This window comes from Heptranchias perlo, chromosome 23 (genome assembly GCF_035084215.1).
Source record: "Heptranchias perlo isolate sHepPer1 chromosome 23, sHepPer1.hap1, whole genome shotgun sequence".
NCBI classification, from domain to species: domain Eukaryota; kingdom Metazoa; phylum Chordata; class Chondrichthyes; order Hexanchiformes; family Hexanchidae; genus Heptranchias; species Heptranchias perlo.
In genome coordinates, this window is record NC_090347.1 from 47,511,764 (window position 1) to 47,525,820 (window position 14,057).

At 44.8% G+C, this 14,057-nt stretch overlaps 1 protein-coding gene across 3 annotated transcripts in view; it reads right to left on the bottom strand.

Annotated features, from left to right (window-relative positions):
* Positions 1 to 14,057, bottom strand: part of llgl2 (LLGL scribble cell polarity complex component 2) — a 132,111-nt gene that overhangs the window by 27,189 nt on the left and 90,865 nt on the right. For all 3 annotated transcript variants that reach the window (XM_068004440.1, XM_068004439.1, XM_068004437.1), the window contains one exon: positions 13,283 to 13,575. In XM_068004440.1, the coding sequence (XP_067860541.1) occupies positions 13,283 to 13,575 (293 nt within the window). The remainder of the gene's footprint in view (positions 1 to 13,282; positions 13,576 to 14,057) is intronic.

A 14,057-nucleotide genomic window follows, 5' to 3' on the forward strand; every position in this document is an offset into this window, starting at 1 on the left:
GATGAGAGGTTTGTCCTATAAGGTAAGATTGAGTAGAATGGAGTATAGAAGAATGAGAGGTGATCTCAATGAAATGCATAAAATTCTTAGAGGGCTTGACAGGGTAGATGCTGAGAGGCTGTTTCCCCTGGCTGGAGAATCCAGAACTAGGGGTCAGTCTCAGGATAAGGGGTCAGCCATTTAGGACTGAGATGAGGCAAAATTTCTTCATTCAGAGGGTGGTGAACCTTTGGAATTCTCTATCCCAGAGGGCTGTGGTTGCTCAGCCGTTGAGTATATTCAAGACTGAGATCAATGGATATTTGGACACCAAGGGAATCAGGGATATAGAGATTGGGCTGGAAAGTGGAGTTGAGGTAGATCATCAGCCATGATCTCACTGAATGGTGGACCAGGCTCGAGGGGCCGTACAGCCTACTCCCGCTCCTCTTTCTTATGTTCTACAGAAACAATAGAAACTGGGACAGAGAAGAGTTGGAGAGAATCCACAAAAAGTGGGACACAAAGGAGAGTCCCAGAGACATTATAGAAAGTAGCACAGGAGACTCCCAGGGACAGTGTAGAAAGTGGGACAGAGGAGAGTCCTAGAGAAACTATAGAAAGTGGGATAGAGGCGAATCCTGGAGAAACTATAGAAAGTGGGACAGAGGAGGGTCCGAGAGAAACTATAGAAAGTGGGACAGAGGAGAGTCCGAGAGAAACTATAGAAAGTGGGACAGAGGAGAGTCCTAGAGAAACTATAGAAAGTGGGATAGAGGCGAATCCTGGAGAAACTATAGAAAGTGGGACAGAGGAGGGTCCGAGAGAAACTATAGAAAGTGAGATAGAGGCGAATCCTGGAGAAACTATAGAAAGTGGGACAGAGGAGGGTCCGAGAGAAACTATAGAAAGTGGGACAGAGGAGAGTCCGAGAGAAACTATAGAAAGTGGGACAGAGGAGGGTCCGAGAGAAACTATAGAAAGTGGGACAGAGGAGGGTCCGAGAGAAACTATAGAAAGTGGGACAGAGGAGGGTCCGAGAGAAACTATAGAAAGTGGGACAGAGGAGGGTCCGAGAGAAACTATAGAAAGTGGGACAGAGGAGGGTCCGAGAGAAACTATAGAAAGTGGGACAGAGGAGGGTCCGAGAGAAACTATAGAAAGTGGGACAGAGGAGGGTCCGAGAGAAACTATAGAAAGTGGGACAGAGGAGGGTCCGAGAGAAACTATAGAAAGTGGGACAGAGGAGGGTCCGAGAGAAACTATAGAAAGTGGGACAGAGGAGGGTCCGAGAGAAACTATAGAAAGTGGGACAGAGGAGGGTCCGAGAGAAACTATAGAAAGTGGGACAGAGGCGAATCCTGGAGAAATGATAGAAAGTGGGACAGAGGACAATCCGAAGGAAATTAAAGGAAGTGGGACACTGAGGCGAGCCCTAGTGAATCCATGGAAAGTGGGACAGAGGAGAGTCATAGAATCATAGAAAGGTTACAGCACGGAAGGAGGCCATTCGGCCCATTGGGTCCGCGCCGGCTCCCTGCAAGAGCAATCCAGCTAGTCCCACTCCCCTAACCTATCCCCATAGCCCTGCAATTTTTTTCCTTTCAAGTACCTATCCAGTTCCCTTTTGAAAGCCATGATTGAATCTGCCTCCACCACCCCCTCAGGCAGCACATTCCAGATCCTAGCCACTCGCTGTGTAAAATGTTTTTCCTCATGTGGCCTTTGGTTCTTTTGCCAATCACCTTAAATCTGTGTCCTCTGGTTCTTGACCCTTCCACCAATGGGAACAGTTTCTCTCCATCTACTCTGTCGAGACCCTTCATGATTTTGAATACCTCAATCAAATCTCCTCGCAACCGTCTCTGTTCCAAGGAGAACAATCCCAGCTTCTCAAGTTTATCCACGTAACTACGGTCCCTCGTCCCTGGAATCATTCTAGTAAATCTTTTCTTCACCCTCTAAGGCCTTCACATCCTTCCTAAAGTGCAGTGTCCAGAATTGGACACAATACTCCGGTTGTGTCTGAACCAGTGTTTTTTTTTTAAAAGGTTCATCATGACTTCCTTGCTTTTGTACTCTGTGCCTCTATTTATAAAGCCCAGGATCCCGTATGCTTTTTTAATTGTTTTCTCAACCTGCCCTGCCACCTTCAAAGATTTGTGCACATATACCCTCAGATTTCTCTCTTCCTGAACCCCTTTTAGAATCGTGCCCTTTAGTTTATATTGCCTCTCCTCATTCTTCCTACCAAAATGTATCACTTCACATTTTTTTGTGTTAAATTTCATCTACCATGTGTTCGCCCATTCCACCAGCCTGTCCATATCCTCTTGAAGTCTATCACTATCCTCCTCACTGTTCACTACACTTCCATCTGCAATTTTGGAAATTTTGCCCTGTACACCCAAGTCCAAGTCTAATATATATCAAGAAAAGCAGTGGTCCTAGTACCGACCACTGGGGAACACCACTGGACACCTCCCTCCAGTCCGAAAAACAATCAATTGCACTGCCCCCATCGACCCTCTCTGTTACCTCATCAAAAAACTCAATCAAGTTAGTTAAACAGGATTTGCCTTTAACAAATCCGTGCTGGCTTTCCCTAATCAACCCACACTTCTCCAAGTGACTGCTAATTTTGTCCCAGATTATCGCTTCTAAAAGTTGCCCCACCACCGAGGTTAAACTGACTGGCCTGTAGTGGCTGGGTTTGTCCTTACATCCTTTTTGGGTGTAACAGTTGCAATTCTCCAGTCCTCTGGCACCACCCCCCATATCCAAGGATGATTGGAAGATTATGACCAGTATCTCCACAATTTCCACCCTTACTTCCCTCAGCAACCGAGGATGCATCCCATCTGGACCAGGTGACTGATCTACTTTAAGTACAGCCAGCCTTTCTTGTACCTCCTATCAATTTTGAGCCCATCCAGTATCTCAACTACCTCCTCTTTTACTGTGACTTTAGCAGCATCTCATTTCATACCTCAGCCATGCCCTCTGCCTCTGCTCATCTTTTTGTCTCCAATCGGCCCCACCCCTCCTCTTACTAAACGTTTACTATTTATATGCCTGTCGAAGACTTTTGGATTCCCTTTTCTGTTGGCCGCCAGTCTATTTTCATACTCTCTCTTTGCCCCTCTTATTTTCTTATTGATTCCCCTCTGAACTTTCGATATTCAGCCTGGTTCTCACTTGTGTTATCAACCTGACATCTGTCATACGCCCCTTTTTTCTGCTTCATCTTACTCGCTATCTCTCGTCATCCAGGGAGCTCGGGCTTTAGTTGCCCTACCTTTCTCCCTCGTGAGAATGGACCTAGTCTGTACCTGAAGCATCTCCTCCTTAAAGGCCACCTATTGTTCTGTTACAGTTTTTCCTGCCAATCTTTGATTCCAATTTACCCGGGCCAGATCTGTTCTCATCCCATTGAAATTGGCCCTCCTCCAATTAAGTATTTTTATATATATATATATATATATATATATATATATATATATATATATATAAATATATATATATATATATAAATATATATATATATATAAATATATATATATATATAAATATATATATAAATATATAAATATATATAAAAATATATAAATATATATAAATATATATATAAATATATAAATATATAAATATATATATATATATAAATATATAAATATATAAATATATATAAATATATATAAATATAAATATATATAAATAAATATATATAAATAAATATAAATATAACTACTGTGCGACATCACAGGGACTTAACTCCTGGACCTGAGATAAATAAGAAGCAAAAAGTAATCCAAGTGGGACGTCACCAAGGAAGAGGTAAGTGATTGGCTGGTGAGTATTTTCCTGCTGAATTTGTCCAAGGTTAGAGTTTGTGGATTCTCTGGTCTCTGTTGTGCAGTGGGGGACTGCTGTTCAGCAAGGGCCCTTGAGTATACCTTTTTAATTGAAGTGAAATTGGTGGGATTCATTTAATTTGAATTAATTAGTTAAACTAAAGTGGCAGGGGGTTGGGAACCTGAGCAGGGAGAGAGAGGAAAGCGTAACAGGAAGGGACAGAAGGTATGGAGTAATAGGTAAAGTGTTAAAAAAGGAAAAAGCAGGAACTAAGCGTCACAAAACAGATTTGAAAGTTCTTTATCTGAATGCACGTAGCATTCGTAATAAAATGGACGAGTTAACGGCACAAATAACTACGTATGGGTATGATCTTGTGGCCATTACAGAAACATGGCTGCAGGGTGACAACGACTGGGAATTAAATATGCCAGGGTATTTAACAATCAGGAAGGACAGGCAGGAAGGAAGGGGAGGTGGGGTGGCTATGTTAATAAAGGAAGGAATCACTGTAATACAGAGAAATGATATTGGGACAAAGCATCAAGATAATGAAACAGTTTGGGTGGAGATAAGGAATAATAAGGGAAAAAAAACATTAGTGGGCGTAGTATATAGGCCTCCTAATAGTTGCAACTCTGCTGGAAGAAGTATTAATCAGGAGATAGTCGGGGCATGTAATAAGGGAACAGCCATAATTATGGGGGATTTTAATTATCATATTAACTGGACAAATCAAATTGGGCAGAGCAGCCTTGAGGACGAGTTCATTGAGTGCATCAGGGATGGATTTCTTGAGCAGTATGTAACTGATCCTACAAGGGGGCAGGCAACCTTGGACCTGGTCCTGTGTAATGAGTCAGGATTAATTAATAATGTCCAAGTTAAGGATCCCCTTGGAACGAGCGACCACAACATGGTTGAATTCCATATCCAATTAGAGGGTCAGAAGGTTGATTCTCAAACAAGCGTACTGAGCTTGAATAAAGGAGACTATGATGGTATGAGAGCGGAATTGATTAAAGTGGACTGGGAAAATAGATTAAAGGGTAAGACGGTACATGAGCAGTGGTGTTCATTTAGGGAGTTATTTTACAACTTTCAAAATAAATATATTCCACTGAGGAAAAAAGGGTGTAAAAGAAATGACAGCCATCCGTGGCTAAGTAAAGAAATCAAGGATAGTATCCGACTAAAAACAAGGACATATAAGGTAGCCAAACTTAGTGGGAGGATAGAAGATTGGGAATTCTTCAAAAGACAGCAAAAAGTAACTAAAGGATTGATTAAGAAAGGGAAGTTAGATTATGAAAAGAAATTAGCAAAAAATATAAAAACAGATAGCAAGAGTTTCTATAGTTATATAAAAAGAAAAAGGGTGGCTAAGGCAAACATAGGTCCCTTAGAGGATGAGACCGGGAAATTAATGGTGGGAAACATGGAGATGGCAAAAATGCTGAACAAATATTTTGTTTCAGTCTTTACAGTAGAGGACACTAAGAATATCCCAACACTGGACAAACAGGGGACTCTCGGGGGGGAGGAGCTAAATACGATTAAAATCACTCAGGAGATGGTACTCAGTAAAATAATGGGACTCAAGGCGGATAAATCCCCTGGACCTGATGGCTTCCATCCTAGGGTCTTGAGGGAAGTGGCAGTAGGGATTGTGGATGCTTTGGTGATAGTTTTCCAAAATTCCCTGGACTCAGGAGAGGTCCCGGCAGATTGGAAAACTGCTAATGTAACACCGTTATTTAAAAAGGGTAGTAGGCAGAAGGCTGGAAATTATAGGCCAGTTAGCTTAACATCTGTGGTGGGTAAAATTTTGGAGTCTATTATTAAGGAGACAGTAACGGAACATTTAGATAAGCATAATTTAATAGGACAAAGTCAGCATGGCTTTATGAAGGGGAAGTCATGTCTGACAAATTTGCTTGAGTTCTTCGAGGATATAACGTATAGGGTGGATAAAGGGGAACCAGTGGACGTAGTGTATTTAGACTTCCAGAAGGCATTCGACAAGGTGCCACATAAAAGATTATTACTTAAGATAAAAAATCACGGGATTGGGGGTAATATTCTGGCATGGGTGGAGGATTGGTTATCCAACAGGAAGCAGAGAGTTGGGATAAATGGTTCATTTTCGGACTGGCAACCAGTAACCAGTGGTGTTCCACAGGGGTCGGTGCTGGGTCCCCAACTCTTTACAATCTATATTAACGATTTGGAGGAGGGGACCGAGTGCAACATATCAAAATTTGCAGATGATACAAAGATGGGAGGGAAAGTAGAGAGTGAGGAGGACATAAAAAACCTGCAAGGGGATATAGACAGGCTGGGTGAGTGGGCGGAGATTTGGCAGATGCAATATAATATTGGAAAATGTGAGGTTATGCACTTTGGCAGGAAAAATCAGAGAGCAAGTTATTTTCTTAATGGCGAGAGACTGGAAAGTACTGCAGTACAAAGGGATCTGGGGGTCCTAGTGCAAGAAAATCAAAAAGTTGGTATGCAGGTGCAGCAGGTGATCAAGAAAGCCAACGGAATGTTGGCTTTTATTGCTAGGGGGATAGAATATAAAAACAAGGAGGTATTGCTGCAGTTATATAAGGTATTGGTGAGACCGCACCTGGAATACTGCATACAGTTTTGGTCTCCATACTTAAGAAAAGACATACTTGCTCTCGAGGCAGTACAAAGAAGGTTCACTCGGTTAATCCCGGGGATGAGGGGGCGGACATATGAGGAGAGGTTGAGTAGATTGGGACTCTACTCATTGGAGTTCAGAAGAATGAGAGGCGATCTTATTGAAACATATAAGATTGTGAAGGGTCTTGATCGGGTGGATGCAGTAAGGATGTTCCCAAAGATGGGTGAAACTAGAACTAGGGGGCATAATCTTAGAATAAGGGGCTGCTCTTTCAAAACTGAGATGAGGAGAAACTTCTTCACTCAGAGGGTGGTAGGTCTGTGGAATTTGCTGCCCCAGGAAGCTGTGGAAGCTACATCATTAGATAAATTTAAAACAGAAATAGACAGTTTCCTAGAAGTAAAGGGAATTAGGGGTTATGGGGAGCGGGCAGGAAATTGGACATGAAGCTGAGTTCGGATCGGTCAATGCCCTGTGGGTGGCGGAGAGGGCCCAGGGGCTATGTGGCCGGGTCCTGCTCCGACTTCTTGTGTTCTTTAGATTTGTGGTTGGGATCAGATCAGCCATGATCTTATTGAATGGCGGAGCAGGCTCGAGGGGCCGATTGGCCTACTCCTGCTCCAATTTCTTATGTTCTTATAAAGGGTAAGTCATGTCAGGACAGCCCAGCCCCGTGTTATGCTCTTCCTGCTCTATGTGGGAAATCAGGGACCCTTCCGGTGTCCCTGACGACCATGTGTGCGGGAAATGCATCCAGCTGCAGCTACTGACAAACCGCATTGCGGCACTGGAGCTGCGGATGGATTCATTAAGGAGCATTCGCGATGCTGAGAACGTCGTGGATAGCACGTTTAGTGAGGTGGTCACACCGCAGGTAAAGGTTGTACAGGCAGGAAGTAATTGGGTGACCACCAGGCAGAGTAAGAAGAGCAGGCAGGCAGTGCAGGGGTCCCCTGCGGCCGTCCCCCTCTCAAACAAATATACCGCTTTGGATATTGTTGAGGGGGATGACTTATCAGGGGAAGGCAGCAGCAGCCAACTTCCTGGCACCAGGGGTAGCTCTGCTGCACAGGCTGGGAGGAAAAAGAGTGGAAGAGCTATAGTGGTAGGGGATTCTATCGTAAGGGGAACAGACAGGCGTTTCTGTGGCCGTAAACGTGACTCCAGGATGGTTTGTTGCCTCCCTGGTGCCAGGGTCATGGATGTCACTGAGCGGCTTCAGGGCATTCTCAAGGGGGAGGGTGAGCAGGCAGAGGTCGTGGTCCACATTGGGACCAACGACATAGGTAGGAAGGGAGATGAGGTCCTGCATCAAGAATTTAGGGAGCTAGGTAGCAGATTAAAGAGCAGGACCTCAAAGGTTGTAATCTCTGGATTACTCCCAGTGCCACGGGCTAGTGAGTATAGAAATAGGAGGATAGAACAGATGAATGCGTGGCTAAAGAGTTGGTGCAGGAGGGAGGGTTTCAGTTTCCTGGATCACTGGGCCTGCTTCTGGGGAAGGTGGGACTTGTACAAGTCGGACGGGTTGCATCTGAACCAGAGCGGGACAAATATCCTTGCGGGGAGGTTTGCTAGCACTGTTGGGGGGGGTTTAAACTAACTTGGCAGGGGGATGGGATACAGAGTGGAGCTACAATAGGGGGTGATGTGCAGCCAAATATAGAGAAAAAAACAAGTCAGCTTGGAAGACAGGGCAAATATGTGAGGGCAAGGCTGGATGGCATCTATTTTAATGCAAGGAGTCTTGCGAATCAGGTGGATGAACTGAAGGTGTTGATTATCACATGGGAGTATGATATTGTTGCTGTCACAGAGACATGGTTGAGGGAGGGGCAAGACTGGCAGCTCAATATTCCGGGGTACAGAATCTTCAGGCGAGACAGAGGGGGAGGTATAAGAGGAGGGGGGGTCGCAATATTAATTAAAGAATCAATTACTGCCATAAGGAGGGATGATATATTAGCAGGTTCCTCAAATGAGGCCATATGGGTGGAGCTTAAAAACAAAAAGGGGGCAAGCACTTTGATGGGAGTGTACTATAGGCCCCCAAACAGTCAGGGGGAGATAGAGGAACAGATATGTAGGCAAATCTCAGAAAATTGTGCAAATAATAGGGTAATAATAGTGGGGGATTTCAACTTCCCCAATATTAACTGGGATACTCAGAGTGTAAAAGGCTTAGAGGGTACAAAATTCTTAACGTGCATCCAGGAGAGCTTTTTGAGCCAGCATGTAGAAAGTCCTACAAGAGAGGGGGCGCTACTGGACCTAATTCTAGGGAATGTGGCCGGCCAAGTGGAAGAAGTGCTAGTCGGTGAGCACTTTGGTGACAGTGACCATAATTCGGTGAGATTTAAGGTGGTCATGGAAAAGGACAGGGAGGGGCCGGAAATAAAGGTTCTAAATTGGGGGAAGGCCGATTTTAATAGGATAAGGCAGGATCTGGCCAAAATGGACTGGGATCAGCTGCTTGTAGGAAAATCCGCATCGGAGCAATGGGAGTCTTTCAGAAGGGAGATTGAGACCATACAATGGCAACATGTTCCCGTAAAGGTCAAGGGTGGTTCCAAGAACTCCAGGGAACCTTGGATGTCAGGGGATATACGAGAATGGATTAGGAAAAAAAGGAGGGCTTTTGGCAGATACAAAAGGCTAAAGACGGAGGAAGCCCTAGAGGAGTAAAAAAAGTGCAGGGGGATACTTAAAAAAGAAATTAGGAGATCAAGGAGGGGCCATGAAATAACACTGGCGAGCAAAATAAAGGAAAATCCTAAGATGTTTTATAAGTATATTAAGGGTAAGAGGATAACTAGGGAAAAAATAGGGCCCATTAGGGACAAAAATGGCAATCTGTGTGTGGAGCCGGCAGATGTAGGAGGGGTTCTAAATGAATTTTTTGCATCTGTTTTCACTATGGAGAAGGACGATGTAGACATAGAAATACGGCAGGGGGACTGTGATATACTCGAACATATTAAGATAGAGTGGGAGGAGGTATTGGCGGTTTTAGCAGGCCTAAAAATGGAAAAATCCCCAGGCCCGGACGAAATGTATCCCAGGCTACTGTGTGAGGCAAAGGAGGAGATTGCGGGGGCTCTAACACATATATTCAGAACCTCTCTGGCCACAGGGGATGTGCCAGAGGACTGGAGAACCGCTAATGTAATACCATTATTCAAGAAGGGGAGTAGGGAAAAACCGGGGAACTATAGGCCAGTGAGCCTAACATCAGTGGTAGGAAAACTATTGGAAAAAATTCTGAAGGACAAAATTAGTCTCCACTTGGAGAAGCAAGGATTAATCAGGGATAGTCAACATGGCTTGGTCAAGGGAAGATCATGTCTGACTAATTTGATTGAATTTTTTGAGGGGGTGACTAGGCGTGTGGATGAGGGTAACGCAGTGGATGTGGTATACATGGATTTCAGTAAGGCCTTCGATAAAGTCCCCCACAGGAGACTGGTCAAGAAGGTACGAGCCCATGGAATCCAGGGTGCCTTGGCACTTTGGATACAAAACTGGCTTAGTGGCAGAAGGCAGAGGGTGATGGTCGAAGGTTGTTTTTGTGACTGGAAGCCTGTGGCCAGTGGGGTACCACAGGGATCGGTGCTGGGTCCCTTGCTGTTTGTGGTCTACATTAATGACTTGGATATGAATGTAAAAGGTATGATCAGTAAGTTCGCTGATGATACAAAAATTGGTAGGGTGGTAAATAGCGAGGAGGATAGCCTCAGTCTGCAGGACGATATAGATGGGTTGGTCAGATGGGCGGAACAGTGGCAAATGGAATTTAACCCGGAAAAGTGCGAGGTGATGCAATTTGGAGGGACTAACAAGGCAAGGGAATACACAATGAATGGGAGGACCCTAGGCAAGACAGAGGGTCAGAGGGATCTTGGTGTGCAAGTTCACAGATCCCTGAAGGCGGCGGAACAGGTAGATAAGGCGGTAAAGAAGGCATATGGGATACTTGCCTTTATTAGCCGAGGCATAGAATATAAGAGCAAGGAGGTTATGATGGAGCTGTATAAAACACTGGTTAGGCCACAGCTGGAGTACTGTGTGCAGTTCTGGTCGCCACACTACAGGAAGGATGTGATCGCTTTGGAGAGGGTGCAGAGGAGATTCACCAGGATGTTACCAGGGCTGGAGCGCTTCAGCTATGAAGAGAGACTGGGAAGATTGGGTTTGTTTTCCTTGGAGCAGAGGAGGCTGAGGGGGGACATGATTGAGGTGTACAAAATTATGAGGGGCACAGATAGGATGGATACTAAGGAGCTTTTTCCCTTCGTTGAGGGTTCTATAACAAGGGGACATAGATTCAAGGTAAAAGGCGGGAGGTTTAGAGGGGATTTGAGAAAGAACTTTTTCACCCAGAGGGTGGTTGGAGTCTGGAACTCACTGCCTGAAAGGGTTGTGGAGGCAGGAACCCTCACAACATTCAAGAAGCATTTGGATGAGCACTTGAAATGCCATAGCATACAAGGCTACGGACCAAATGCTGGAATATGGGATTAGAGTAGACAGGGCTGATGGCCGGCGCGGACACGATGGGCCGAAGGGCCTCGATCCGTGCTGTATAAATCTCTATATATATATATATATATATATAAATATATAAATAAATATAAATAAATATATAAATAAAAAAAGAGTGGTCCATGTCCTTTTCTATACCTATTCTAAACCTTATGATACTATGATCGCTGTTCCATAAATGTTCCCCCACTGACACTTGCTCCATTTGGCCCGCCTCATTCCCCAGAACCAGATCCTGCACTGCCTCCTTCCTCATTGGACAGGAAATGTAAACAATCTTACAACACCAAGTTATAGTCCAACAATTTTATTTGAAAATCACAAGCTTTCGGAGGCTTCCTCCTTCGTCAGGTGAATGTCAGGAAATCCTTGAACCTTTCGCATTTATATTCAGAGAACAATACCTGGTGATTACAGATAATCATTCCAACTGCCCGTTGTCAAGGCAATCAAAGTATGTAACTGTAGGTAACACCTCTCTTTCGGAGGCTTCCTCCTTCGTCAAGTGTTCAGACAGAGAGGTGTTACCTACAGTTACCTACTTTGATTGCCTTGACAACGGGCAGTTGGAATGATTATCTGTAATCACCAGGTATTGTTCTCTGAATATAAATGCGAAAGGTTCAAGGATTTCCTGACATTCACCTGACGAAGGAGGAAGCCTCCGAAAGCTTGTGATTTTCAAATAAAATAGTTGGACTATAACATGGTGTTGTAAGATTGTTTACATTTGTCAACCCCAGTCCATCACCGGCATCTCCACATCATTGGACAGGAAACACACTGATCAAGAAAGTTTTCCTGAACACACTTCAGAAATTCCCCTCCCTCTTTGCCACTTACACTATTACTATCCCAGTCTATATTAGCATAGTTGAAGTCCCCCATTATCACTACTCTATAGTTCTTGCACCTCTAATTTCCCTACAAATTTGCTCCTCTATCTCCTTCCCACTAGTTGGTGGCCTATAGAATACACCCACAAGTGTAATGGCACCTCTATTGTTTCTTAACTCTAACCAAATATATTCTGTCCTTGACCCCACCAGGACATCCTCTCTCTCCAGCACTGCAATATTCTCCTTAATCAATACTGCCACCCCTCCCCCCCTCCTTTCTTTCCTTCCTGAACACTCTAACCAGGAATATTTAGTACCCAATCCTGCCCTTTTTTGAGCCGGTCTCTTATCGCCACACCATAATATTCTCATGCGGTTAATTGCGCCTGCAGTTCACCAACCTTGTTAACTACACTTTGTGCATTTACACACATGCACTGGAAACCAATCTTAGACCTTCTTTTACTCTTTCTTAGTCTGATCCCACCTAATACCGTACTATTTCTTACTCCGATGCTACCTTTCTCTCCCGATCCTTTGTGCACCTTGTTTCCCCTTTACATCCTGGTGCCCATCCCCTTGCCAGATTAGTTGAAACCCTCCCGCACAGCACTAGCAAACCTCCCTGTGAGGACATTGGTCCCGGCTCCGTTGAGATGCAACCCGTCCGGCCTGTACCGGCCCCACCTCCCCCAGGAATCTAAAGCCCTCCCCTCCTGCACCATCTCTCCAGCCACACGTTCATCTACTCTATCCCCCTATTTCTATACTCACTAGCGCGTGGCACCGGGAGTAATCAGAGATAAACTATATAAAGTGGGACAGAGGAGATTCATTGAGAAATTATGGAAATTGGGACACAGAGGAATGTTCTAAAGAAGCTATCGAAAGTGGGACAGAGACAAGAGAGTCCCAGAGAAACTATAGAAAATAGGACATGAAGGAGAGTCCATCAGAAAACTGACCAGTGCCACCCATGGAAAATGCAGTTATTGCAAATTGTTTTTGGCAAGCTGGCTTTCAGCAAATATCTGTAGGTGACCACTACTTTCTGCTACATTGCCCCATAATCTGAATGAGACAAGCCAAATCGGGAAACAGTGATTCATTGCCATCAAACTTGTCTATTGTAAGCCTGTCGCTTGCAGGGGAGGGGGCAGGAGATGACTGAAGGTGGTGAGAACTTCTACACATCAAGTTAGAGCAGGGAATCATGTAATGAGTCTCAAAGGGGGGGGATTGTGGTGATTTAATCTTATACAAAACACATAGCACAACACATAGAAGTTCACATGGAGAAACTGATGCAGGTGCCCAGAACTGGTTAGAAAATACCACAACTCTGACCAACAATCTGAGACGGACTTGTTTACACCACCAGAGCCAGTGAATGGACAATCACCCAACAACTGACCTGACCACGACCGTACGTTTCTGCTGGTAGTCATAGAGCCCGAAGCCGTGACTTGTGCCAAAGGTCACCAGTTTCCACTCCGAATGAAGGGCAAGTGAGGTCACGACAGCAGGTGGCTGACATTGCACCAGGACAAAGGGCTGGAAACCTGCAGGGAAGTGAACCAGTTCCTCACGTGGGTTCAGCCGCTCGTGGCCTTTCCACTTGAACGTATCCTGATCCTGCAAAATGTCGACTAGAGTGCAGGCCACCTCCTGGTCAGCAGCCTCATCGTTCAGCTCCATCACCAAAACCTGGCGGGAAGAAACGAGGTATCAGTGGCATGGACTCAAAGGCCCTGGGGCGGGGGCGCCCAGGGGCCACGCTCCAGTCACAGACAGCAGGACACAAAATCTTAAGTGCGCAGTCGTAGAGAAAATGAAAGCTTCCACATTAACATCCTGAGCCAAAGCCACATAATCAGGGTACTGACTCCAGTGACGTGCTCGCTGTGAGCTGCAAGCCTGTAGAACACGGTGATCAACTCCTGTACCACACAGATTCACTGGGGGCTGGCAGCAGGTCTCAGGAGCTCCATGAAACGATCAGAATCACAGAATTTTATATTTATCTCTACTTGTTAGCAGTGTTTGTTATATTACATAACAAACTTTTTTTCTGTAGTTATAGCAGGGTAACTAATACCATCTTTCAGAAGTTCGGATGGGGGTCCCCAGGGGTCCTCATTTACAGAGGGTCCCCTGAATTATAAAGTGTCTGTAATATTCAGGGGTCT